The sequence below is a fragment of the Lonchura striata genome, chromosome 3 (genome assembly GCF_046129695.1).
Source record: "Lonchura striata isolate bLonStr1 chromosome 3, bLonStr1.mat, whole genome shotgun sequence".
Classification (NCBI taxonomy): Eukaryota; Metazoa; Chordata; class Aves; order Passeriformes; family Estrildidae; genus Lonchura; species Lonchura striata.
Window position 1 is genome coordinate 36,260,984 of NC_134605.1, and position 27,865 is coordinate 36,288,848.

At 38.8% G+C, this 27,865-nt stretch overlaps 1 protein-coding gene across 3 annotated transcripts in view; it reads right to left on the bottom strand.

Annotated features, from left to right (window-relative positions):
• The window catches only part of AGPAT4 (1-acylglycerol-3-phosphate O-acyltransferase 4), a 71,460-nt gene that overhangs the window by 36,054 nt on the left and 7,541 nt on the right, over positions 1-27,865 (bottom strand). For 2 of the 3 annotated variants that reach the window (XM_021544138.2, XM_021544139.2), the window contains exon 2: positions 21,198-21,428. In XM_021544138.2, coding sequence (XP_021399813.1) covers positions 21,198-21,375 — 178 coding nt within the window. In that variant the 5' untranslated portion in view covers positions 21,376-21,428. Of the gene's footprint in view, positions 1-1,303; positions 1,366-21,197; positions 21,429-27,865 lie in introns of those variants that run through there. The other variant, XM_077782076.1, reaches the window with a different exon arrangement.

Consider the following 27,865-nt stretch of genomic DNA (forward strand, 5'->3'; position numbering starts at 1 on the left):
AGTAACTAGGAAAAAAATCTCCAAGGCTTAGCTGAACTGTAAGTCATAACATGAAAAATAACATTTAAAGGAAGAAGGAAAACACACAGAATTTAGTGAGACTTCCACCTCAAAGTTTTGCAAGAATGAGTCACTAAAGCAGTTAACATTTTTACTCTGTAGAAGGTGTTAGCAATTCCTTTAACTAACTATTCTTGATAAGGACCAGATGACCTGTTGTGGCTCCTTCCAACCTTACCTGTTTTGTGATTATGTGATACCTATGGAAACATTTGCTTACAAGATTAATTATAAATTACCTGTTTTAAAGTTTCATTAAAAGTATAATTCTGCATTGACTCAACAGGAACAACAATTTGTAAATTCTCAAATACATGCATCACCTTATTTAAAGAGCGACAGTACTGTTTCTCTCCATTACATTCTTCATTTCCTTTAATCTCTTCATTTTCTTTAATCTCTGAATCAAGGCAACACCAAGAAAAACAATTCGGAAAATTCTTATGGGAATATATGGTAAAAGCATAGCAAACTCTCCAACACAAATAAAAGCATGACAAATGGGCAATCTGTGACCATCATTTCAAAGAGCAAACAGGGTGAACTGCTGCGTGACGAATAACTGCACTGCACAGAACACTGAGGAGAGCATTCTAAAAAATGCAAAAATAAGTCTAAAGACAGACTGACAGGTAGCATAGTCTACAGTCTGTGCCTGTCTGTAGGAGAATGACTTGCAATACTACTACTTACTACCTCTCCAGATTTTCAGACTACACCTATTTAGGGGCACTTCCTAAGAATTTTCCACAGAATGATGTCTAAAGGTGACTAAGAAAAGCAAGTTTATATCTTCCCTAGACTACTTAAAAGCCCTTTGTGCATCAAAGACAGGGTTAAACCTCTGAATTCACTGCAAAGCTGCCCGAGAGGTTTTCTAAATACTTCCAAGTATTCCTTACACAGGCTATTCTAGTGTTTCACTCTGCCATCTAACTTGACTGCACACTTATTTCTGGTCCCTACTTCCTTCTTCTCTGCAGAAGCTGCAAGTAATTATGAGGAAAACTAGAAGGCAGGAATTCTGCTTGCATTGATTAGGTACATGAAACTAGATATGAATATTCCTACATGTCCACAGAAAAAATGTTCAAAATAACTTATTAAAAAAAAAAAAAAACAAACCAAAAAACAACAACAACAACAACAAAAAAAACAACCCATATATACCTTTCCTGTGAGGGGCAACAAAAATTAGTTCTAGGGGGAAAAAAAACCCTGCAGCTGGAAAGTCAAGCAATACCTTTCCCCCTTCCCCCAGATAAGTGGGAAGTCATAGAAGGAGACCAGCCAGACCAAGCATCAGCTTTCCAGCTTCAGACTCTCTTCCATGCACGTGTTGCACCAACGAAGTATAATGGAGTTATGGGATTCACTTCAAGACAGAAGTCCTGCTCTTCCACCTGTGGGAAAATGTGTAGGATTCCTGGTTTTCTGTGATTTTGTGAGTTTAAATAGAAGACCAAAATCCAGTCCCCTCTTTCCTTAGCACCACAACCATGCCCCATTCCCTACCCCCATCATATACTACTTCTTTCTCCCTCCCTTAAAGCTGTCTTGCAGCAAAAGTACTGGCTGATGGCAGGGAGGGGTTATGGGAAATAATACACATAAATTTAAAAGGAAAAACAAGCAAAACCCTTCTCTCTTGCCTTCAGATCTGTTTTTGCAGGTTTTTGCCCCAGTCTCCTTAAAAGACCCTATAAGCAACTTCCTTGAATAATACTTAAACTAATTACATGTCCATGCTTTTAAGGACAGAAATCACCAACAAAGAGGAAGGAAGAAATGGTGACTTTTAATTCCCCACTCACCACAATGAGTTACTGGATGTGCTTGCAAGGAGAAAGATAAGAACAGCACAGCCCTTTCATATATTCAGGTTCCAGGTCACATTCATTTCAGCATTAGCTTCCAGGAAATTAATTTATTTTTCTTCAACAATCATATATTCCAACACACATAATATGCTGCATTTGCCACAAATGACTGAGGACAGCATAGCACGTGCTGATCAAAGGAGTTAGTACAACACACAGTGAAAGAAAACATGCTGATGGCAAGTTCCTATAACACTGACATTTGTTTTGTATACGCATGAAATCAGGCAGTTGCACCTCTTCCGGATGTGGTTTCTTGTTGTCCGAACCACCACTGTCTTTTCCTACTGTGTGCAGAAGCAGCACCACAGAGAAACTGCTTAGCAAAGAACAAATGGTTACAGCTCATTCACTGCAAGTCACTGTGCAAAGGAACACCAGTCTCATTCCAATGCTTTCTTTTAAGCAGTTTCCTATACACATGCACACACACCCAAAAATATTTTTTGATTTAGGCATCCTTGGCCTAATTGTAGGTTTTATTTTTTTTAAGCCTGCATATCTTTAAGAAATACTGTCCCTTCCAAGCTATTTGAATAAAGCATTCACTGTTATGAATGGCACATCATGACCAGTGGGTTTATTACAGTGACCTTAACATTCACTTCTTCACGACAATTAGTTCTCAGGAGAAGGGAGATGACAGCCTGAAATGAATTGACAAAGCTATCAACCCCAGCTAGCAGGTGATCCCAAGAAGCTCGTGGGAAGAAGTCACTGACCCTCTTACGGTGGCAAGTTGAGAAGAAGAAACAACATTTATCTGTTCTAAGAACACATATATGTTTTCCATGTTGGTGGATTCATATAAGTGACTTCTTCCTCTTAAAGAGTACCTAATCTATAATACTCTAAACCCAGTCAGAAGATAGCTGGGAAAGGATGATTATGACGCTATTGTTAATGCCACCCCCACGATGCCTGTGTACCTCCAACACACTGTTCCACAGACAATTCTGTCACTGTCTGTTCTGTATCCCTACTCTACCTAAATACCTACATACCAACTCTCCTTCCTCTGACAGGCTAAATGGGTAATAGATAAATTAACCTTCACTCAACTGTTCTCAGCCTTAGTTTAATCTGAATATTGGAATTTCTCTTTTAAACTTGCAAGAAGGCTTTCTACATGCAAATCCTTTCCCTTTTTTTCAGGTATGTCACAACTGTTCTAATAAAAACAATACTTTTGATGACAGATCATTTATGTGATCCATTTTCTTTAATCCTCTCCCAACTGTGCTCAACCAGACAACATCACCCCAAATAGTAAAGACCAAATATGCTAGAGCCTCCTGTTAACCATGAGGACAGGCAGTGCCTGTCACAGTAGTTCACAATGTCTGTCCAACAGCACTGCTCAAAAGCAATTCCCACCAAACCCACAGCCTGTGGAGGAACCCCACACCAGAGCAGGGGGATGCCTGAGAGGAGGCTGAGACCCATGGAGAGAGGGGCCCTGCTCCCATGCTAGAGCAGCCTGTCCTTGAAGAACTGTACCCCATGGGAGAGTGACTCATGCTGCAGCAGTTTTGGGAGGATTGTTGCCCATGGGATGGACTCACATCGCACCAGTTCACAGGGAGCTGCTACTCGTGAGATGGACTCACGTTGGAGAAGTTAATGGAGAACTGACCCCTGTGGGAGGGACCCCACAGTGCAGCAGGGGAACAACTCCTGTCACTGATCAGTGAGAGAAACCACAGGTGAGAAACTGGCCATAACCCCCATTCCCTGTCTTCTTGTACCACTGGGGCAGGGGGTAGATCTGGGAAGGAGGGAGGGGTGGGGGGAAGTGTTTTTAAGGGTTTCTTTTACTTCTCATTATCCTGCTCTCATTTTGCTAGTAAAAAATTCACTTCATATCTCCAAGTTGAGCCTGTTCTGCCTGTGCAATCTCTCTCGTGGTTCTTACCTCAACTCATGACCACTTTGTTTAATTTTCTCTCCTCTGTCCAGCTGCAGAGGGGAATGAGTGAGAGGCTTTGGTAGGTGCCTGACACCTGGACAGAATTAACCCATGACACATGCACATCAACAATATGTTCTGCTGAGGTGGCTTGTTACGATGCAGACGAAACTCTGGAGAATTATACTCCGAGTGGTTACGTCACAAATGTTACATGACGTCTGCACTACAAAGTGGATTTTCTGGGTAAGAAATACCATGAAAATTTCTGCTCTGTCCTCAGTAGAAGGAAGCATCTTATCTCAGCAAGCAGTAGCTGGTGTCAGGTTCCATGAATAGTAGATTATGTTTTTTTAATAAATGATTTAGTATTTGATGTACACAAACCAGGAAGCCTAGGACATTCATCTGTACAAACACAGACAGGCAGAAGAGATAAGTGCTGAGAGAAGAAACCAGTAGGTGAAAAACTTAAAATAAGGTGTTAATAAGTGTTCTGCAGTGATCAGTAATGCAGAATTTGACAGCCCTTAACTGATTAGTTTGGGCTTGAACAGCAATCACTTTCTAAAGAGATAAACAACTTTATTATTCTGGCACACAGACTCACCTCGGACAAAACAAAACATCGTGTGATGTACCACACATCCCTCTCCTGTTGCGCCTTCATTAAATATGACCCCACATTATACCTTACCCCGGGGGTAACTTCTGTGTCCCACTGATGGAGATGCTGAAGCAAGGAAGCTTAAAGTGAACAGTACATACTATGTTTCTCCAGTTCTCATTTGTATGGTTAGGGTGGCATATTGCTGTCTAAATCCCAAAACAGAAGCCTGAATGAAAGCAAGGTGACCTACATTAATTTTAAGTAAGTGTCATCTTAAAATGATAGAATCAAAAAATCAAATCTAGTAGGTACAGAGTGGTTACAAATCTGGCCTCATAAAACACCAAATAAAAAAGTACTCACCATCAGGTATTCAAGTTTCTACCATTTCTTTTCAAGTATTTTGCTGATGCCAGAAAGGCCAGGAAAAAAGAACTTGAAATCTACCACTTCTAAGCAATGTAAGGCCATTCACGTAGTACAATAAAATAAATTCCTATTAATAAACTTTGTGAATGATACAAAGTCAGAATAGAGTTTAAGAATCAGATGACCTTGAGAGGTAAGTTAACATAAATGGAATTAATTTTGATGGGATGCATCATTGCATCATATCTTGCAGAACTAATAAAAATAGAGCCTCATAATTTGGACATGAGAGAAGAGAATTATCTGGGAACATTATTTTGCCACTGAACATTTCTGCTCCATTTATATTATGCAGTCCTAAGACTGAAAACGATGGCATAAGGATGTTTGCTCTTGGAGAGAACGGAATTGCATTGCATCATGGAGAGACTCTCTGGGCCGGCACACCAGTACCAGACATCCATGCTCAGGAAGGAAACACTGGAACAAAGCAGATGCAGATCAGGTCTGTCAGGATGACCTGAAAGCAGAAAAGTTTGGGTCATTGGAGCTTTAAAACAAATGCTAGAAGAGGACTGGGTGGGGTCCCCACAAATAAGGCTTAGGGATAAAGAAAGTTAACAGTACAGAAAAGGAACAATTTAAGCTAAATACCACTAGCACAAGAACATTCATGTCTAAAGTGACTGAAATTACAGGCATCCAATATTCTGAAGATTGTTCTGATTACTTTGTCAGATAAAAAGGCATAGCAGCTTTGTAAATTGTAAAAAAAAATTAAATCATCTTTAAAACACTGTATGATACCATTGCTAGAAATCCAATGATTCAGGAACTCCTTTCTAGTCCTATTCTCTGTAACTAGGAAAGAAAAGGAGATTTTCCAAACAGACTGCCTTACAGACCTTTCTCCTCTCTTCCATGACTGCTTGAGAAGCACACTGCAGACTGAGAAACACTCTGCTACCCCAGGCTACAATGAGTATTCACTGGACATGGACAGTATCTTGTAGCAATCGGCAAAGGCTTCTGTATAAGCAGGGCAGCACCAGACAGAAACCTTTCCCAAGGGAATTCTCTACTGAAAATTACCTTCCAGGAGGCCAGGACCTCAAAATTTGAGTATCCAAATAAGCAAACATGAACCAAGTTTATAGATGTCAGACTTAACTTGCATTTACTGAATCATGATTGACTTCTTTGACATGAATCATTAGCATGTCCTCAATTATAGGGTGATCAGCACTGTCCACACTCAGGTCTCACGCTTTCATTCAGAACAAAAGTACACACACTCATGGGACTGGATTTATCTTGCCATGTGCATTACGGCAGTTATTTGACTCAAGTGAATCATGTTTAACTGACGTATTTAGTAAGAAAACTTCTTCTCACACAATCTTTCTCCTTCTTGCATGTATTCTTGCAATAGCCTTTATTTCTATATCCTCCTTAGTTTCAAATGAAAATTTTGGGCTTTAGAAGGAAAGCATTTCAGAACAAGAGAGAAAGTCCTATTATTTTGATGCTTTAAATCCCTGCCATCATCACATTTAACCTGCATTTTCAGCTGCTCACAAAAATTGACATGACTTTATCTCTGAGAAAAATGACTGATGTTACAAAAATCTGAGTTACCAAAGCAAGTAATCTTCAGCACAAATAGGAAAAATGAATAAAAGAAACCAAACAAAAGATTTATTAAATCCTAAGAAAATATGCAGTGTTTTTAAATAAAACCTCCTGTTATCAAGAATTTCATTTCCTAGAGTTGTAAATAGATAAAAAGAAGGAACTATGGTGTCTGCAGAACAAGAAAACCAGGGCTAAAGGCTTCCAAGGTTTCTATACTTTTCCAGTAATGTTTAAATTTGGATTTTGATTTTAGATAACTGGTGCGCTCAGTTGAAATATTGACATATTTCTAGATATGATATTATATTTTAATAGCAAATTATATTAATAACAATAATATTAAAACTATTAATATATAGACTCAAGTCAAGGCATATAACTTCTACTTAGCCTTCTTATGCACAAGTTATTCTACCTGAATTTCAATAATGGAAGAAAAAACATGACAAAGCACCTGTACTATATAATCAGAATTAATGGTGAATAACCATAGAACCTCCATCACTGAGAACACTGTTCAGAACAAAACCATTACTCATTTGCACTTGCATTCTATGAATTCTCTCTCTCTGCCTGTAATCTTACAGCATCTCATCACGTGAGGTCTTGAGAGACAAGAACTATGTCCCAGTGCTTATTTTAGCTTCTTAATCCCTCTATCAGTGACTTTCACAAAATGTTCTTTAAAGGAACAAGAAGGTCAGAAATTACAAATCAAACAAATGGCTTTCATGAATTAAAAATAAAGTACTACGGATCAAATATACCTATCAAGTATCAAGCGGTGATTTTTGTCCTGGGTGCAGCCTGTAACCTTTCAAGACGATTGTTACCCAAATATATAAATATACAAAAATCCCCATTTTTCTCACTGAAGAATATAATACATATGAGAAAGTGCACATTCTATTAAGACAGACATAGACCCAAAGTATACAACAATATTACACCACACTTAAGGACACTAGTGCCTCTCAATCCACATTTAGCTTGATTGTGCTTGCCCTTCTCTTTCCTCAAAGCTTTTACACAACTAATCTACTACTGGAACATCACAACCTGCTCAGATAGCCTGCAGATCATGTTCTCCAGCAGATGAGGATGCAAATGAGTTATTTGCTTGTTTAATCTCTCATTGCTTGAACTGAAAGGGTATCCACAAAAAAAAAGCTTTTACCATCTTCCTGCTTTGTAGTCCCAGTGGCTCAGTATAAGTGCAAAAATTCTGCAAAAAGAGGTAATAAGCTTTTTGTTTTTTCATATCTGGTGCAAGCAACAGTGTTGTACTCTTAGAACTATTTGTGTTGAATAATCTTCCTAGAAAACAGGTTTATCTTACATAGTTCACTGAAGTCTTGCATCATCACAGGCTTTGAGCTTACCCTCATCTATTCATTTTACAGAAAGAGAACCTCTGGAAGTTACAAAAGTCAGGCTGTGCTTCTCTGGCAACCCAAGCCATTTTCATATTCAGTGCTTAGAAAATTATGAAGAGTAGCAGCCAGACACACCATTCCAGGTTTATACAGGAGAAACAGTTTAAAAGGCACAATCTGACTTGTAGTAGTAGTAAAATAAAGATCTGTCATACAAAGAAGTCATGCACATGTCACGAGTAGAGAAGTATCACAAAATTATATGCATATGCACTACTGATATTTCTGTCAACTTTATCACAAGTATTTTTGGCATCACAGGAAAAAAAAAAAAAAAAGAAGGAAACTTTTCAAGATTTAACAAAGGCATACAATATTACATAAAGTATACCACATACCAAAATATTATTCCACAACAGACTGAAAAAACTGTAAATGAATCCCAGGAAAAGAAAAAGGCAACCCATTGCAAGTCAATTTCCTTGAATTTAGATTTATTCCTTTCTGAATTACCTTTACCACCTTCGTTGCCTCAGCTTTCTCAAAATGAAAGACACACAGGAACCATGTGACTCACTGACTTGGATGCAGCATTTACCAGCTTGCAAAACAACAGGGGCTTCCTACCTTTCAGGCCATACACACTACTGATTTACTATGGATCAGAATACTCAGCCTTTAACTCATGCAGGCTGACACTTCCTCTTTGCTAAGGAACACCTACAGCTTTTTAGAAAGAACTCTTCCTGAAGGCCATCCAGACTTCTCACAGGATTTCAGACAAGCAAAATTAAGAGAAGCACAGTAACAGGATCAGCTCTATCAGATCTATCAAGTGCAGACCGCACCTTTCAGGCTGTCAGCTGGCACTGTGTCAGAGGTCCTTGTGGTTCTATGCAGGCCATTTGGATCTCCTCTAAAGTCTTGCATAAAAAGCTGGAAAGAAGAAAGCAAATCCAAATAAACACTATTTAGAATTTGAGTTGACTGAGCTGTATTTGAAGGCTTAGACAAGAACCTCCTCTGGTATCAATACTGCTGATTAACGTCTTTGCCACATCTTGCACCACAGTAGAACTAAGAAAAAGGAACAGGAAGAGCCTTGAGGTCCTGTCTAATTAGGGGTTTGTTACTTGAAAATGGTGTAATTTCAAATCTTTCTTTCTTTCTTTTCAAACCAGTTCAAATCTTTCTCCAAGAGGAATTGCCAAGTAATGCAATTGCAGTGAAAGAAAGATCAGCTTTTTCAGCTAAAGGACAGAAATCACTCATGTCATAGGCTGCTGTGATCATCATTCATTTCAGCTTTTTTCTGACTGCCAAGGGTGTGACTGAGAAGCTTGTGAGACAACCTTCTAGCTTCAGCTAGAAGTCATGCAAAGGTTTTTCCAACAGCCTGCCTTTGTGGGATAAAGCTTGCATGGAGGCTTCCACAAGGAAAAACTCAACCCACAGCCTTCCAAATCTACACGTTGCAGCGTATCAGATTGTTCCTTGATATAGTGAAGGAGTGGGTAAGTGAGCAGATTTCAAGGGTCAACATGGAAGACGCTGAGTTTTGAACTTAATGCAAGAAGCACATACTCCTGAAGAGAAAGAGTAGTCTTCTACTGAGGGTCCAGCATCAAATCTGAAGAGCAAGGCCTCTCTCCACGCTTACTGAAGAAGCTGAACAGCAATGAAAAAATAAATCTAAAAGAAGATTCAAAATGCTGTTTTAAAATACACCTCATTTTTGCAAATCAGAGCTGGCCATTTATCAAAAAACCAACACAACAAGGAATGTGGACAGGAAGGAGCATTTCACCTGCCATCTACCATTCCTCGGAAGGGAGACAGAGGGAGTCCTAGGTTGGCCAGAGCCCACTGCTCACCCCTTAGATGTAGAGAGCTAATGCAGGGTGTGCAATGTACAGAACCAGTCTTCAGGTAAACATGCAAGGCAGAGCACAGGGCACACACAGGTTGCTGAAAGAGGAGCTCACAGGTAATTGCTTAAAGCCATGCACTACACAGAAGCATCCTGTGACTAGAATGATATGCTAAAGGAACACTTCATGAAGTGTGGCATTTTGAATATTAAAATACAAACAAAGCTTTCATTTTAAAGTTGGTAACAAATCACCTCTACCCAACACTTACTAATTTGACAACATACTTCAAGATAAAAATCACAGATAAGGAGAGAGCCCAAATGTATTGTGTGTTAAAAACCAAACCACAGACCGATGGTATGCAGATTTTTTCCCTTCACTGTTCTTTATTTCCCTCAAACACACACTGATATTTACTTAAACTGGCCAGATTCTCAACTGGCATAAAAATAAACTTTGTCTCTGGTCTAGTTACTGTTAACACCATGCTGAGTTACACAAAATAAGGATTAGACTCATCACACCTACTACAAAGCTAAAGCTGTATCTGTGCTTTAATCTTCCTAGCAATTTTACCTCAGTGCTTACTTAGTCGTAGAATTAAAGCATGCATATACATGTGCATAAAGTGGCTAATGCACTAAGTGAAAAATATGTTGCTTTATTGAAATATTATGGCTATATGACACAATACAGCCTTTATGCTTGCTGTGTCTCAGCTCCATGACCAAGATCCATTTGATTTTCTTATAAGATTAAAACAACAAAACACTACTGATGAAAAGGGGATTCATCCTTTTTAATGGGTTGTCATCAGTGGTTTCTCAATGAAACATACAAAACAAAATAAACTACAAACAGTTTAATATGGCCAAGCCAGCATTCCTGTTATGCACCCAAGATGAAATTGCTTTGGGAATCAAGATTAGAATCAGATTTAATGCAAGATCTTAAATGCACAAGCCTTCATGACATACAGAAAGCCAGGGTAGGCTTTCCTCATAGGGGCTATGATAGGAGTCACAAACTTGTGGTTAAGACCTGTAAATTAAGGCATGTCTCCAGTATTTGAACCAGCATTTGATCTGGGCACAACCCTTGCACAGGACCCTTCCAGTTCTGGCACACCACCTCACTTGCAAGCTTCACTCCAGTTCCCATTCCCATTCTGCCTTCCCTCTCAAAACACATACACATCATTCAAGTTTATCAAATAGATTCTCTCCTCCTAACCTAACATCCACGAAATGTAAAATCCAGTATTTCTTCACATGAAGAAGAAATTTTAAGTCAGCATATGTATTCTTGAAAAATCTTTCAAGTGATCCTTCCTTCTCTAGTGTAATTCTGAACAAGAGGAGTGGAGAAATATGGAAACAAGTTCTGTTCATTTCTTTAACCACTGTTCCTTTTAAACTATCTCCATGCTGCAAGTTATAAAGCAACCATCCCTTCAGGAAAAAAAAAAAAAACAACAAAAAATAGCTGCATACTTCAAACATTTAATTTCACAGCTTTTTTTCTGTCTTTTATCCTGACACAATCTGCCTACAAAACAGCTTCTTCTCTCCAAGTTACACAGCATGTGGAACAAAGCCAGCCTCACAAGTACAATGGGTTTAATACACATACAGATCTGCAGCAGTGTTCTGAAATGCTCTTTTCAAACCCTTTGGGAAAATTAATTATTTAACAGCCACGTGTCAGAGATATTTGTCTCACATCTGAAGGCTCCCCTTATCCTTCTTCCCCAATGAATTTTGCAGTACTCCCACTTTTCAACAAACCCGCAGTTCCTGGCATGGTAACGGGACCAGTCAGCGAAGATGACAATCCACCATGCATTTCCTGCTGCTGCTTTGTCCACCTGGACAGCCCACAAAAGTCAGCACAAAACTCCTTGTTGAAGGCCTAAAGAAGCAGTGAAGAGAGCAGCAGAATGACCCTCCAAACACAATACCAATAATCAGTAATGGTGGGCTTCCAGACAGACAACTTGGTCTTAGAGGTTTCCTCTACTAGCATTTATTTTTTGTCTCAAGAAAAGGCATCCTACAGAATCACCCACCTGCAACAGGCACTGCTCATATATGAAAGCAGACAATCTTCCTCTTCCTTTTTTAAGTCTTCCTTGCTTAAAAATGCTATCATGATTCCAGGACTTTTGCCCAGCAAGAAATCAGTGACACAAGTTGGAAATGAAGGAGAGACTCCAGCATCCTGACTCTATATGAAGGTCAAAGACAGCATTATCATTCCCACACTATTTAGGGTAAAGCACTCAACATTATTTTCCACTTTCTAATACCGTTCACAGGAATCACCTTTGAAAAGTAGTCCTGAAGATTCCTATGGCACTCCAATATCCTATGCAACAGAGGAGGAACTTAGCATACCACTCTCTTAAAAGAGGTCCCATTCCCATCCCCACCTTTCCAACACAGAAAAAGAACTTTTCAAGGACTTATTTACCTGGTACATACACTGAGTAACAGCATAGGACAGCTCTTTCCCAAAAATATTAAGTCACTAAATCAAACAGTGTAACCCACAGAGCTTGGGCTGCTTCTGGGACATTGTTTGCTGCTCTGCTCACCTGCACTTGCATAATTATCTGTTTCTCAACCATCATTTCATTTCCACATGAAGAAATCTATCACACCTCAAAGATTCATGGATATGCCATTCAAGTTTTTCTAATTCTCACCTGACAACTGCATGTACCTAGAAGAAGCTACAAGCTATCACTGTGCAACCAAAGAAATTTAAATCACCTTTCAAGAAACCCTGAATTTTAAGCACAAATTAATGAAGAGCCTATGAAGACATAAGAGAGACAAGTTTCATGGTAAGTTTTAATCAAAATAAATATTTTCTGAACTCTTTGTATTTAAAAAAATTGAAAAGATACTGTACTACTAAAAGGAAAATGCACTATGGTCTCAGTTTTAAACTAGATAGATTAAGTACATAAAGAGGTATGTCAATTATTTTGCCTGTATCTCCCTCCCTCATGTGCACAAAAGGCAGTATATGCTCAAACAATAAAGTTTAATTGATATATTTAGGTAGGTAAAAATATAACCCAATCCATACAATGCAAGCATTTTTCTGAATACTGCAAGCTTAACATCTCTCTCCCTATTTTTTGTCTTTGTATAAGGAATAGCAAAAGTGGTTAAGCTTCTAAAGGAAGTGCTATCAAGAAACTGAGTTGGTATGATCACTATTTATATTTCCTTACCTAACGCAGGCAGATACATTCACTCATCACAATATTTCATTAGCAGTACATATTGATCTGGGGACCATTTAAACAGGGTCATATAAGTACACCATAAAAGCAGTGCAAAATTTATGTATAACAAAAAATCTCTCATGTATTAGGAAGCCCACTTACTTTTCTTTTTTTTCAAAGAAAACGCACACCTGGAGACGCAATATACAGGAGATACAATTTAGAAACACAACTAAGTGAACTTAGAATCATGAGAGAAAAGGAATGTTAGTTATTGACACTCCAGTGCAATTTGCATGAGCACAGAAAAAAGCACACAGAAGAACCATACTAATAAAGGTGTGCTAAGTGAAGAGCAAAACAATCTGTACACAAAAAATTGCATTGCAATTTCCTTCTGGTTCCTTATTTTGTTTCAAATTGCATTTTGGCAAGGAACAAAATGGGTCTGGAAAAGAGGTAACTGCCTTTCTGACACCAAGTAGATGAAAAAATTATTTTGCACACATTTTTATTTGGTTTCTTATTCGCAGTTAAAGGATTCCTCCTTCTGAATATGGTGTTGGATGAAACATGTTTATCATATACAACTCCAAAATCGATGTAAAGATGTAAAGAAAATTCAGCAACAGTCTCAGAAGTGAGAAAACAATACAATCCTTATGTAAGAAACCTTCATCTGAAGGTTGCAAGCAAGTCACAGGAAACAAACACCTAGCCACATAGGGTGCCAAGCATGTGCACTCAGAAGCTCTTTCGTCTCAAGTGTCACACTGAAAAACCTCAAGTATCTGCTGAAAGGACATACTGGTTCCTATGGGCTTGGAAATCCTCCTGCAAGAAAGTAGTCAGATACCAGATACTTTCACTGGCCCAGCTGCTGAAATTCCCATTACAGGACCTGAAAACCTACTCCATGAAAACTTGCTGGTATATGACTATGATTCTGGATGAGGAAAAATCACTTAGACATACACTTTCAGGGATGCACATTGCCCAGAAGGGAGTGGGAGGGGGTAAAAGATGTAGGAAACCAAGACCAAATGAGAGAAGACAATGCACCTCACTAGGACATTACACCAGCAGATCTCTTCCCTGACTGAACACCAGGAATTCAGAGTTCCCAGACTAGTCCTTCCTGTGGAGGTTCTGTGCTTCCCTGGAGAGGGCTGGATTACTGCTAGCTTGTAACTGGTGATGACTGAGCTGCTCTCTGCATCTCGGCATGAAGTTTCCACATCATCAAGGGACTATTCTTCCATTTCAGCAATAAGATCAAGCCTATTCCTAAAATGTGGTTTCTACAAATAGGAAATGATCTTTTGATTGTGATATTCACCCTTAATGAATAAACAACTGTAGCATCAGAACATCTTCAGATTCTGTGCTATGTTATGTGTGATGCTAGACACCGAACAGAATGCTGTTCACCCTGCCACCTCTTTCCAGTCTGCAGACTATCAGCATCATACTTCTTCAGGAATCAAATGCAACAACAACAACAAAAAAAAAAAAAAAAAAAAAAAAAAAAAAAAAAAAGGAAAATGGGAAAATGAAGACAAGTGACCTCTACAAAGGCTCCAGCAATAACAAAATAGTATCAGTGACAGTGGAGATGCCCTTTTCATTAAAGGCCAGACTAAATGCCTCTCTAGCTTTTCACTAGTCTTGTAGAGAAAGCATCAGTATCAAAAGTTTTTTTCACATTTATTTTCAAAGAAAGCAGTCCCTTTCTCCTGAGAGCTGAGCATAACAGATCATATCCCTTGTAGGCTGAACGAGGAACTCTGGTAAAGGTCATGCACAGATGTCATTCAAACACACCTTCACCACACTCACACAGTATGCCTGCAATTAGCATACAGTCTTCTATGATCCATTCAAGCTCACTGCCAATACTTGAACGTCTATGAAAAGAGAGTAACAATCACGTGCAAGTGACACAAAATGAGAAGGACTGAAATGTTATTAGTTGATACAGCAATTTATTGACAGTAGGGAAAATATGGAGGCATATGCTAGGCACTGAGGAGGACTTATTCATAGCAATTAATGCAATTCCACAAACACAATCTGGAAAAAAAGTTCAAGCTCTGATGGATGCAACCAACACATGCACACACAGTGCACACATACTCTACCAGTAAAAGAATGGAAAACCTGGTGCAGTAATTCCTCCTTCTGTCTTTCCAAATTAAAGTAGAGAAAGTCAAGGTTTAGGCTAAGTGGAGAATTGTTCAGAAAACCAGAAGCACTGTCGTAAGTACAAACAGGTACAAAAAGGTTTAGGAGACAGGCTGAAGGAAGACATTAATGAATTAGAATAGATGACACTTTAGGGTAGATGATTTCTACTAAAGTTTATTTTTTCTAGAGTTTATCTTCATTTAAACTAATATGGGCTTTTAGAGAAAAAGAGAAGGCTAAGGTGATGGTCTAGTTTTCTAACAAATAAAATCAACATCTTCCCTTTGAGAGACTATAAAATCTGGCCTCCAGCTTTCCCCCAGTTGTTGTTGTAAACTTTCCATAATCTTCACCAGTGGCTTTGTGTGGATGTGGCGTGTAGAACTAAGATAACAAAGGCTTGTGTAGAAAAGCAGCTCTTGAGAAAAAACACATTTTGCACAGATTACTCAAAACAAAATTTCAGAGAGGTTAAGAAAGCAGTCCAAAGTGTCCTTCAAAAACTCTTCGCTATATCAACACTGACAAGCATAACTCAGGTTGCTTTATAAATAAAATACTATAGAACTGTGTTAAGAACACTGTGACATACTTTGACAATAGCAGACTACTTCCTCTGCAGCATAAGATGGTGGTAAGGAGAAGTGGAAGAAGAAGAAAGTCATACTTCTCTGTGTACCTCTTGCTTTCCAGCCCTTCTCAACTACTAAATTGCACCAGAGGCAAGAATTCTCCCTGCCTCAGCACCATCTTCATACAAACAAGTAAAATAGCTGAGGGCTCCTCTAAACTCCAAGAAACAAAGGATTGAGGATTACCATGGCCACATACCACCACAAAGCCTCACTCAGATATTCAGTCTTCACATTGCAAAACCTAGAGTAGTACATGGAAGGAATTAGCTTTACTGTGTTGTAAGTCAGACAAGATGATGAAACTTGAAGCAGTTCTCAATTTTGTCTGGTTTTGTTTCTAGGAAGCTCAGTTATAAGAATAATGAGTTTCCATCTTGCCTTTGCTGCAGTCAATGAACAGGCATCAGGGTGCCTCATTCTATGCAAACAAGCGCCTTCTCCTCAGCAGGATCTACAAACTGCAGCCTATATAATGTAACTTTACCCACAGGTGTAATAGCATCCCTTTCACGGCACAACAATAGGTATTAGTACTACTATAATTTATTTATGAAGGCAGATTAGAAGCTAAATTGGGTGATTTTAAGGCCCTTGTGCACACGTCTACATGACCATGTCATCACTGCCAGGTATTCTGTTTATGCAACATTCACCTGGTGCAGTCAGTAGGAAGCCAGTCTGCCACTCACCCTGGGAGCACAAGAAGCTCATTTTCCCCCAGTACAGTGGCAGCAAGAGGACAAGATAACAACACTGCTCTACTCACAGGCTAATACCTCCACTCAGCATCTCTAAAGAAGCCATGTACCCTGTATTCTCACAGTCCAGGCACATGTCCTGAACAGTCCACAGGATCCCAGTACACTCTACTTTACCTGGGGTTGCACTTTAACAGCCAAGCAAGCACAAACTGATTTGGGAAGCACAAACCGCTTTCCCATTGCCCAGCAAGCTGAGCAGCCATGTGTACATATAGCGTGAATCCAAGTTCCTTCTATGTGTTTGGCCAACTTTACAAGCTACTGCAGAAAAAGCTGTGTGTACCCCTTGGGGTGGTTTGCTATGATGTAAGAGGGAGGAATAAGATGTATTTCCAACTTTTCCAATTCAGGTACAATCAGCTTCTATGAGAACTGTGATGTATTCCATACTAAGTGCTTCCTACCTTGATTCTCTGTCTTTTAGAAGAAGAAACTGAGGACAAAATGTTCCTAAATTATTTCAAAATAAAACCCAAGATGGATTGCTTGCCCAACCTTTCCTCTTAAGCCAACTTCCAAGCATGCTTATATTTGAAATTTTTACCGTTATCACCCTATTGAGGCTTGTAGTGTTCAATTTCCTTATTAGGGTGCACTCTGTTGATTTCTGTATGAGGGATTTTACCCGGGTTGTCATTTTACAAAAGGGGGAGTTAACAGGCAGCTGAACCCATCCATTAATATATATTTAAAGCCAGAAGATATTTCCTGCAATTTAGAAGCCCTAAGATTTTGATGTCCTGTTTTTATTTTGGGAGGATTATTAGGTTCTAATAATTGTGTGTGTGGTTTCTTTTGCTCTTTGTTTGTTTTGGGTTTTTTTTTTGTTTGTTTGTTTAAACATGAAAGAGGGTGCATAACCCTTACCAATGATTTGGCTCAAGCACAGACAAAAGTTTGTTCTTTTGAATCTGAATGTCCACTCTTTGCAACAACTCTCTTCAGTAAAGATCAAGACATACAGAGGGCACAGGACTAGAACTAACCATTATTCTGTACATATTTGTCAAATGGGATAACAGGATCAAACAGGACGAGTTTATTCATAGTAAAATATGAGAAGTATCTTGGAGATATAAAAGCAACCCAAACCTCAATATGGGGAATGGATAACACACCCTTTGGCGAGCATCCCCAATGCTATTACATATTGGAGTAGGTCAGTTGAGAAGCTAAGCTCACCCTGTTGTCTCACAATTGGTTTCAAGAATGGCAATAACTTCGCATCATCAGCTGCTGAAGGCAACTTGGTATACGCCATTATACCTGCTTTGTTTCATTAAAAGCAAGTTATTGCTCTAGTTAATCCTTCTGTCAATTCAAACTGGAAAACAGGTTTTTAACTCTTCAACTTGCATTGATGAGAAGTTTGACGTGTGTGGCTTTAGCCTTCTGGGCTGTCAGCAGTTATGGTAAGAAGCTGTAGTGCAGGTGCCAAACTCACAGCAGAGAAGCAGCAGCCTGCACAGCTACCTGTGCTCAACTACCAAACCACAGATACTCCATGCAGCCAGTTCATGGCATGGAGCTGCTGTAGGGTCTGTGGCACAAGTCTTATGAGGAGCAACTGAGGGAGAAAAGGAGGATCAGGGGAGACCTTATCATTCACTACAGCTACCTGAAAGGAGGCTGTAGTAAAGTGAGGGTTGGCCTCTTTTCCCAAGTAAAAAGTGACAGGACAAGAGGAAATGGATTCAAACTGCACCCAGAAAGGTTTAGATTGGATATTTTGGAAACATTCTTTATGGAAAGGGTTATCAAGCATTGGAACAGGCTGCCTAGGATTGAGTCATTATCCTTGGAGATATTTATAAGATGTGTAGATGTGGCTATTAGAGACATGGTTTAGCAGTGGATTTGGCAGTTCCAAGCTGACAGTTGGACTCAGTCATAAGGGTCTTTTCCAACCTTAATGATTCCATGAATACTTTAACTCAAGCTAGTTTGGTTTGATCCATGTGAACAGAGAAGCAGTCCAACTCAAGCTGTACTACTCAAGTGAGGACAAGTCATTAATCACAATAGAACTTTAGCTTCCCATATACATTATGACAGCAGACAGTGCATGAGGAGAAGTAAGAATATTACGTCCTTATACTAGGAAGGAGGTAGGAAGAAAAAGGGTGTAAGAAAATACCACTACTTGAAATACAAAAACCCCCACCTTGCCCAAAGGGCACAGCATCAAAGACAAAATAACTCTTCAATTTCATGGAGCCATTTATCTCTACCGTTGACATCAAATGGAAAACAACTGAACTTGCAGGATCTAAGGACAACTGCTGCTTTCATTTCATTTTTCAACTAAACCATGCCTGCTCTATTTCACTCTTTGGTTGACTTGGTGACTCAGGCTGTATCAAGCTCTCAAGACAACATGATTCTTGTCACCACTGCAAAAGCACATGCCTCTTTATATTCTCCAATGCTGAGCCTCATTGTCTCCAACTGTAGGCTGTTTCCATTACTTTCATCAGACCTATATAGACCTGACTTATTAGTCACCACATCAGTGGCCCTCAAAAACACATCTATTTTGATTAATTGGTCTTTAGTTATTTGAAATAGTTTTTCAAATTAACTATCATTTTCCCCTTTCCAAATATCACTCAGCTAAGGGTAACTCATCAAATGCTAGCTTGCTCTGTTGTAAAACCAAAATAAATGGCTTTAACGTAGACATGCTTTATTCTGAGCATGACTGGGCAAAAACCTCACAATACAACCTATTCCAGTGACATCAACACTGAAGACTAGATCAGCAACCCTGAGCACAAAGCCATCTGCCCCACCAAGGACAAACAAGCATTCAGGATTGCTCCCTCTTCCATACTGTCCATTCCCTAGATCAGACTATATTGAGCTAAACTGAAGGATTCAGCCTGAAGATTGTAGAATATCTGGTATCTCTGCACTAAGTAGCCAAAAGCAAGAATGGGCCAGATGGCATTGCATGAAAAATAATAATATATACCTATATACAGCTGTACAGTATCTTCTACATGCCATGGCTACAAACATACACTATGCTGCCAGGCTAAAGGTAAAAACCTGGCCAGATTCAATACCACACTTTGTACATGCAAATGAATAGCACTTGCAAACTCAATACTTCAGGGACATAAACACAGACAGCAAAAAAGAAATTTTTCAGAAGGAACATCTTCTCTCCATTACAGAAATAATAAAACAGCATCCCCAATTTATTTGGGACTATAAACTCTGGCACACTTGAAATTTAAGTCAAAAGTATGTTTTAAAAATATGCTTTGAATCATTGCTCATCAGAGTCACTGATGAAAGATAAATAATCCCAAGTAGCCCCCAAGTTGAGGCATGTGACAGATTTCTACTTCACAGTTGATTTTGAATACTAACAATGATTTTCTATTTCAGGTTCCTAGTAGTAGAAAAGGTTACTTGAAAGAAACCATTTTGATTCATTTCTACAGCACAACTGTTAAATGCTATATGAGAGGGTTGTTTTCCCCAGTATGAAAACATCCAGAAGTCACTTAGCATTGAAAGGGACATCACACCTGAATAATCTTTATGGAGCAACAAAAAGCATACATTTTTCAACAGTTTCCTTCTAAGAAAGTACTTCAGAGGTTCAGAGAGGTCCAGGGAAATATCTCTGGAAGGTGAACACATTTAACAGTACACTCCTAAATACTGAATGTATTTCTATAGCATTCCTATAGCATTTCTGTAACAGTTTCAGTGGAGAATTCTCTCTGCTCTAAGTTAATGCAGTTATGTGGAAGACAGAAGCAGCAGTACAATAAAGTTGCTGAAACTGCAGTTGTAGCTCTTTCAAAGTAAATATATAAGCAAACTGATTCTAACAAGAAAACTGCACATGCTGCGATAATGCACTGTTGTCAGGTGAAGATCCCACTAACAGAGAACAAACAAACAGGTACAGCTGTCACTCATTCCACTGGAATTACCTGTTTTCATCAAGTGCAGTAAACTGTCACATCTCACAGCAGTGAGCTCATGCTCCCATCTCCCCCGGAAAAATCAGTATCATTGCAATTCCTGCTTCTTTCAAATGATTACAGGCTACCTGCTGTATTCTGCATTATAACTACATGCATATACTGAATACATACAGATGCAGCTTAAGATCTAAAACCGTATTTAAAGAAAACAGTTTATAACTGGCATTAGGAAAAAGCATATGGAATTGAGGCTTTTTCCTTTTTTTCTGTTATTTCCCAGTCCTGAATAGGATTTGCACATGAAACATTTAAACCAAGATCATAAACAAAATAATGGGTGATAAAAAGATTGAAAGAATTATTGGAAGTCATTTGTTAACACTGTAAGCCTACAGGTAATAGCTGAACTTGCTGAGATGCATTATTTGGTCAATATTTCTCATTTGGTTTAATGAAACATGATGGATAACCAAATGAGAGGAAATCTTACTTCAACATAGTAAGTCAAGCAAGTATCCCACTATAAAACAGCAAAATATTTCAGCACAAGAAGACATTTCAACAAGGCATACACACATCTCTTCATACAAGTGCAGGTGCTGTAGGAAGCAGACATGACCTTTATAAAGGCTTTGAAATCCAGAACTTTTCTACCAATTCCTCAAGACAAAATATGAAAATACTTAAATTAAAAAAAAAAAAAAAAGAAATCTTACGGCTTGAAATGCAGTAAGCCAGCCTGCAGTTGATCTTCCTGAACAGTTGCTTGTTGATTGGCCAAAGTATAAGTGTAAAGAGTTGAATGAAGTTAATGATCAGTCCTGACACTATAAATATGTAGCAGATCAGAAGGTGGCAAATGAATTGAGACTTCAGAAAGCCAACGATGTCCATGATTTGCTGAGAAAGCAAGAGGATACCTTCAGACACAAAATTCAGAAGACAACCTGCAAAACCAAATAGTATCAGCAGTTACATAGTGCATTTATTTCTATAGACAGACTAAAAACAAACTTCATGCTTATACTTAAATTAAAAATAAGTCCATTGTAGGAAAAGGCCTGATGCCAGTATTTGCAAAAGTAACAGTGTAAAGAGAATACTGTATTTGTGAAGCAATTCACATTTGGATTTGAAAACAAATTCTTAAGTTTCAATCTTAACTCTGTAAAACCTGTGAGCATATGACTCCACTCCATGGACAACAATACTCTCCTATAAAGTTTTCATTGATAAAATATGAGCAAATATTTTGGTTTGAACTATATGACAGCTTTAATATGAACTTATATTTTTATTTGAATTGTCTGTACTTCATGAGACATACACTGCCACCTCTGTAATCTTCAAGAGCAGCTCCAAAGTAAAGGCAAGCTTTAGAGCTTGGTTAGATGTGCTTTTCTCTACAAGCTATCCCAGCTATGGTCCCCAAACAAGAGGTAGCAGCCCCTTAATTCTAGCTTTATTGTCTTCTTCTCCCCTCATACTCAAATAACAGTTGATTTTGGCAAGAAAATAATTAGCTTTTATGCTTGGCTATGCACAATACACACAATTTCTTCAATTATTCCTTGACACTGATTCTGTCAGTTATAATCCATAAACCCAGAAATGAAACATCAATAACAGTACTAACCCGTGACCCAGAAGTGTTTCCAGAAAGGAATCAATCCTAAGGTTACTTATGAAATGTTTTTGTAATTTTGGAAAGGTCCAGTCCAATGTTAGCAATTGAGCATTCAGAGGAAATGTCCTCTGCAGAGAATTCTGACTTATCAAATATTGTACTGACCTCCCCCTACCATCACTACCACCACTGCTAGAATGAACACTCATCTCTCAGTAAACACAACCCCGGTATTCTGCATACAGTTAGACAGGAGGTGCTTCTGCCATCCTGTTCCACTCCTCCACTGCTTCCCCCTCTGAGGCATGGAATAGTTTTCCCAGGGAGGAAACCCTGAGACAGTATTTCTGAATGTGCCAGTCGCATGCAATAACAAAACAGCAGCCGTCAGCAGCCTAGAGAATTAACTGATGAAAAAAATCTTTATGCCTATCCTTTTAGTTTATATGAGACCCCATTATGTGAGGCACTGAGTCTAGATCAGTGACCTGAAACATTTATTTTACTGCTCTTTGCTGACTCTGCTGGCCACAGCGAAGAGCACACACAAGAGTTGCTGCAGCGCCTTCGGAAGTTATTTAGCCAGTTTTTCAACCACGAGGAAGGTGAGGAAAAATTTAAGAAAGAATCAGTATTATTGTATAATTTATATTAAGAGTATATGGCAGTCCCCAGCCTATTATCAGCAAGCAAAGTGTGCCCTTTTGTTCCCTTTATCTTGCTGTACTATTCAGTACCACAGCTGACACCAGCTGTCGCTCAGAATGGCAGAACAGGCCTCTATTCATTGTAGTAACCACTGTCATGATACACGCAAAAAGCTTTTCCAGCTTTAACAAACCTTCCTATTAAAGATATGATTCTTAGGGCAGCAGACAATTTACTAGCTTGGGCTTTGATCAAAGGCATTGTTTTCGAAGGCCAAGCAGAATGAGAAATGTTGTCTAGTAGGAACCACTGCTGTCTTCTCCAATCCTTCCAATGAAGACTCAGAAGACAAAGCCAAACAATTAAAGAGAAAAAGGCAGAAACTTTCTTTAAAACAGTGAAAATAGAAGAAACCAGCTACCTGCAACTGGATGGTTTCAAAGACTCTACAGTGTCCAAGACCCTGATGACTGGGTTTATCCTACTGTCCTTGGCCAAAAATGATCACAAGTATTTTTGTGCTAGTCTGCCTGTTTAATTCTATCCCACAGAATCACACTAAGGTAATTCCCAGAGATCAGTCAGCCATGGGATAAAACATAAAAACAGCAGCCACAAATAAAAACCAGAGCACTGCTTATTTACTGAAAACCTGAAAACTCACTATTTGATATACTCAACATAAATCTACTGTAGAAAGTAGCTGACAGATAGACTTCGTAACAAAAATAATTAGTCTTTTTTCCACCAATTAATCCAGTAATTTTTTTGCTACCTTTTCGTTATGACAGATGCCAAACTTTATTAAAATGTTACATTTATGCAAATCATTTACTTCCTGACATGTCTTTAAAATAAAACTTCACAGAAATAAAAAAATATTGAGATAACCCTGATAAAACATAATTATTGCATTACAGTTTTATTAAGACACAATGGACTGTCTGAAAGTAATTAATTCCTCACTTTCCTAATTCAGCCATCAAACTTCAATTCAGTAAAGCTTCATAGAGCTGTTTTAAGGCAAACTAAATCTACTTAAGCAGTATCATCCAAAGGCAACTAACCTCACTTGCTTGCAAAAGGAACAAGAAATGAGACACTGCTTAAATTATTTTTTTCTGAAAAGTGGAAAACGACACAGAGAAATTTTCTCTTTTGACTATCTATAAAATATGCAACCTAAACATTGCATATGGAATGGTATCTAAGTTTCCATTTCTCAGACAAACTCATCAGATTTTTTTTACTGTTTTCATCACCCAAACTCCAAGAATGCAATTTATTCTCGGTACAAATAACAAAAAGAATCAGTTTTGATCTCATAAATGAGGTCTAGAAACATGCTTTTAAGAGTCCACTGGAACACCTTACACTTTGTCTTTCAAATAGTCCTCCTGGGTAGCATCAACAAAACACCAGTTTAAGTGATAGAAGAGTCAGGTCTTTAATTCTTAATCCATGATGCTGATTTAATAAATTAGGGATTTCCTTATAGATAATGACTGAAAATTACAGCAATCTTTTAAAAACAAAAGGGCTAATCAATGCATTTTCTCAGAAGCTATTAAGATCAGAATGCTGCCAAGAAGCTCTCTTCTATCAAACACCTCTTTAAAATTAATTAGGGGAAAATGGCTAGCTAGAGCATCTAACCCAGAGAGGGACATTCTTTTTAACAGTTTTTCTTTGGAATGCAGAACAGAAGACTCAAACCTCAAACCTCTGTTTAGGGACCAAGTCAGCAAGCATCTATTCATGTGACTAAGAGGTCACATGTTCAGGTTTAAAAGTAAATTACATGACTATTCATTCTAAGTCTTTTCCCTCCAGCTTCCATTCTTCAGCAAGATCCAGTGTGATTTCTACTTCAACTACTCTCAGCATTTCCTTCTGCTTAGACTAACTGACTGGGAAGACATAGAAGTTAAATGCCAAGCAAAGAACTCTATGCCAGCAGAACCTGCTCCCAATGAACAGCTCTATTTCATACTTCCAAGTCAGTAAATGTTTTGAGACTACAACTAGAGATCTCATAAAGAACATGTGTTTGCACTTTTAGAGAAAGCACACGAATGAAGCAAAAAAACTGTCACCCACTGTTTCCAAAGTTCATGTAGTATATAGAGTTATTGCAGTGTGGATAGCAACATGGTATGTATCTGACAGCATCTAGATTGAGCTGATATCAACCACCTAGAAAGAGTCAAGTCAGCACTCTACCTCTTTTTTCAGTATATATTTCAAACTTACATGAAAGTTTTCACTTTTTATCTATTCTTTGATTCAGTCTTCAAATGCTTTGTTGCAACTTAAAAACAACCAACCAGATGATGATGAAGAGTATTCTTGCATTTTGTCATCTAAACCAGATTCTTGGATGGATGAATTACAAAAACTATTATGAAAATATGCTCAGGTCAGATTAAGCAGCTTCAGTAGTGCCTTTTAAGTCAGTTGGCACCAAAACCCCTGTATTTGGCACTGGTGAGGCCACAATTGAGTACTGCGTTCACTTCTGAGCCCCTCACTACAAAAGGACATTGAGGTGCTGCAGCACAACCAGAGAAAGGCAGGGGAGCTGGTGAAGGGTCAGGAGCCTAAGTTCTGTGAAAAGTGGCTGAGGGAGCTGGAGGTGTTTAGCATAGAGAAAAGGAAACTCAGGAGTGACCTCATCACTCTCTACAACTCCCTAAAGGAGGGTACAGCCAGGTGGAGCCAGCCTCTCCTCCCAGGCAACCAGAGACAGGACAGGAAGACACAGTCTTCAGCTATGTGGGGGAGGTTCAGGTTGGACATCAAGAGGAATTTCTTCACAGAAGGGGTGATTAGACATTAGAATGGGCTGCCCAGAGAGGTGGTGGTGTCACTAACCTTGGAGGAGTTTAAAGGAAAGACTGGACCTGGCACTCAGTGCCATGGTCTGGTTGACATGGTGGTGCTCTGTCACAGATTGGACTCAACCTCTGAGGTCTTTTCCAACCTCATTGATTCTGTGAAAACAGCACAGACAGCAGCACTGCATATACATCAGAGTGTATTTAACAGCACTGCTGAACATGAAATACATATACAAAGGAAGTCACAGGAAGCCCCTGTGCTCTTCTCTCTCAGTCAGTGAGCATCAAGCTAGCAAAAGTGAGGTTGCATCCATGTATATATTCATCTGCAAGGAGACTGTATCTGTACACACCACACCAAATATCTACTTGCCTCATGCTTAATTAGGGTTTCAATCACTTTCCACCTCCCCACAAAGACAACTACTAGAGCATTCTTTCTGAGCAACTACTAGAGCATTCTGCCCTTCTTTGTTATCAGCTGATGATAAGTTGTATTAAACTTCCCCAAGTAATGGCTATTTTGACTATGATGGTAACTACTGAATGACCCCGTCTTTACCTCTATGCATGAACTTTTTTGTCCTATTTTCTTCCCTTGGCCTGCTGAGGAAGAGGAGTGAGGAACAGTTTGGTGTAAACCAAGTCAGCCAATATCAACCCACCACAATTTCTCCAAAAATTCCCAAATTGGGCAATAACTTGAGCATATCTTAAGACTTTTCCCCAAAGTTAAGAGAACTTAGGAATGCTTTCAGATTTTTGTAAGAGTCCTGCATTCCTGAGCTGCACATTGTTACAACAGAGAGATCAGTCAGTCTGGCTGTTTCAAAAGCTGAAGAATGCATACCATCTACCAGCAAGATTTAGAATTTCAAATCTCTATAACTGCTATAAAACTGACTTACTGTTTGTCTTCTAGTGAGCAGAGAGATAATTTGCATAACAAAGTGTAAACTGAAGAAATAGAAGTAATAATCTGTGAGTTTTCAAATGGTTATCACAACATAATGCTTTCCCCTTCTCCCTTTTAAGTTTTCTTCCTGATGTGATCTAATGTAGGGAAAACACAAACTCTGCATGCCTGCCAGGACACAAGTCCTCTGTGTACACATACCTTACTTTGCAAAATGCACAGCAGAGCTCCTGTTAGACTCAGTGTTTATACAGTAAGGTGAGGAGGATGACAGCAGTTCGAGAGAGGCATGCATTGTCTGGGAAGGAGTGGGAAAGATCGGGAGCAACTGCCCAAATTCTAGTGAGAAGAAGTTTAGTCTTGCTCCTTTCCAGAAGCATGAAATATTCACGGAGGAGGGAGATGAACTTAAACACATATCAATAAAAAACTCCTTGGAGATGCAACATTTAGAGACTGAACTGCTTGATGCTGAGAGGAGGCATTTATTTGGAAAATTAAACCCCTTGAAGTTAAGGGCTTCTGTTCCAAGTTTCTAAAGAGATCCTCAAAAATATGTGACGGTGAAGTACATCAGTTATCTCAGGTGCAGAATATGAAGTTCACAAAAATAGGACTGGAAGGCAAGTTGCTTTTTTCCAAAATGCCAAGTGTTGCTGTTCAACTGTTTCCCACACAGATTTCTGTACTTAAATACATATAAATATATATAAAGCACAGTGATTTGCAATTTGTTTGGGAAATAATTAAATAAAGAGCTGCATTAAGATAGCGAAGATGTAGATGAGTTTATCAGAGTTCAGTCCTGGGGACCACCGAGTCCCTCTGTTTCCTTTTTTACTTCATTAACTAAAAAGTCACTTGCACCAACAATAAGGGCAGCACCATACACAAATAAAATTTAGGGACTAAGCAAATCAGCAGGACTAAACAGTAAAAAATGACAAGAAAGTATACTAAGAATCTAAGCAGGATGTGGGCTAAGCAGAATGCTGTCACACTAACAAAAGCAACCTGAATAATAGTTCCTCAAAAATAACTGAGGTGAATAACCACAAGGGTGTAGAACATGCAACTATATCACATGTTTACAGACAATTTAATATTTGTTTTCATGGTCAACATTATGTGCTTAATCCAAGGCAACCAGACACGTATGTTACTGTCATCTGGCACTCTATAAAAAACAACCCCCCCACAAACATGCTTGCACAAAGTCACTTCAGGGACTTATGGTATTCTGCAAAAGTTCAGGTGGTTTGTTAAATTACCGATTCTGAATGCTTTCAACAGACAAAGCCTTAGCAAATATAAACACATCTATGTATGTCTCTAAGTAGAGATGCTTTTGCA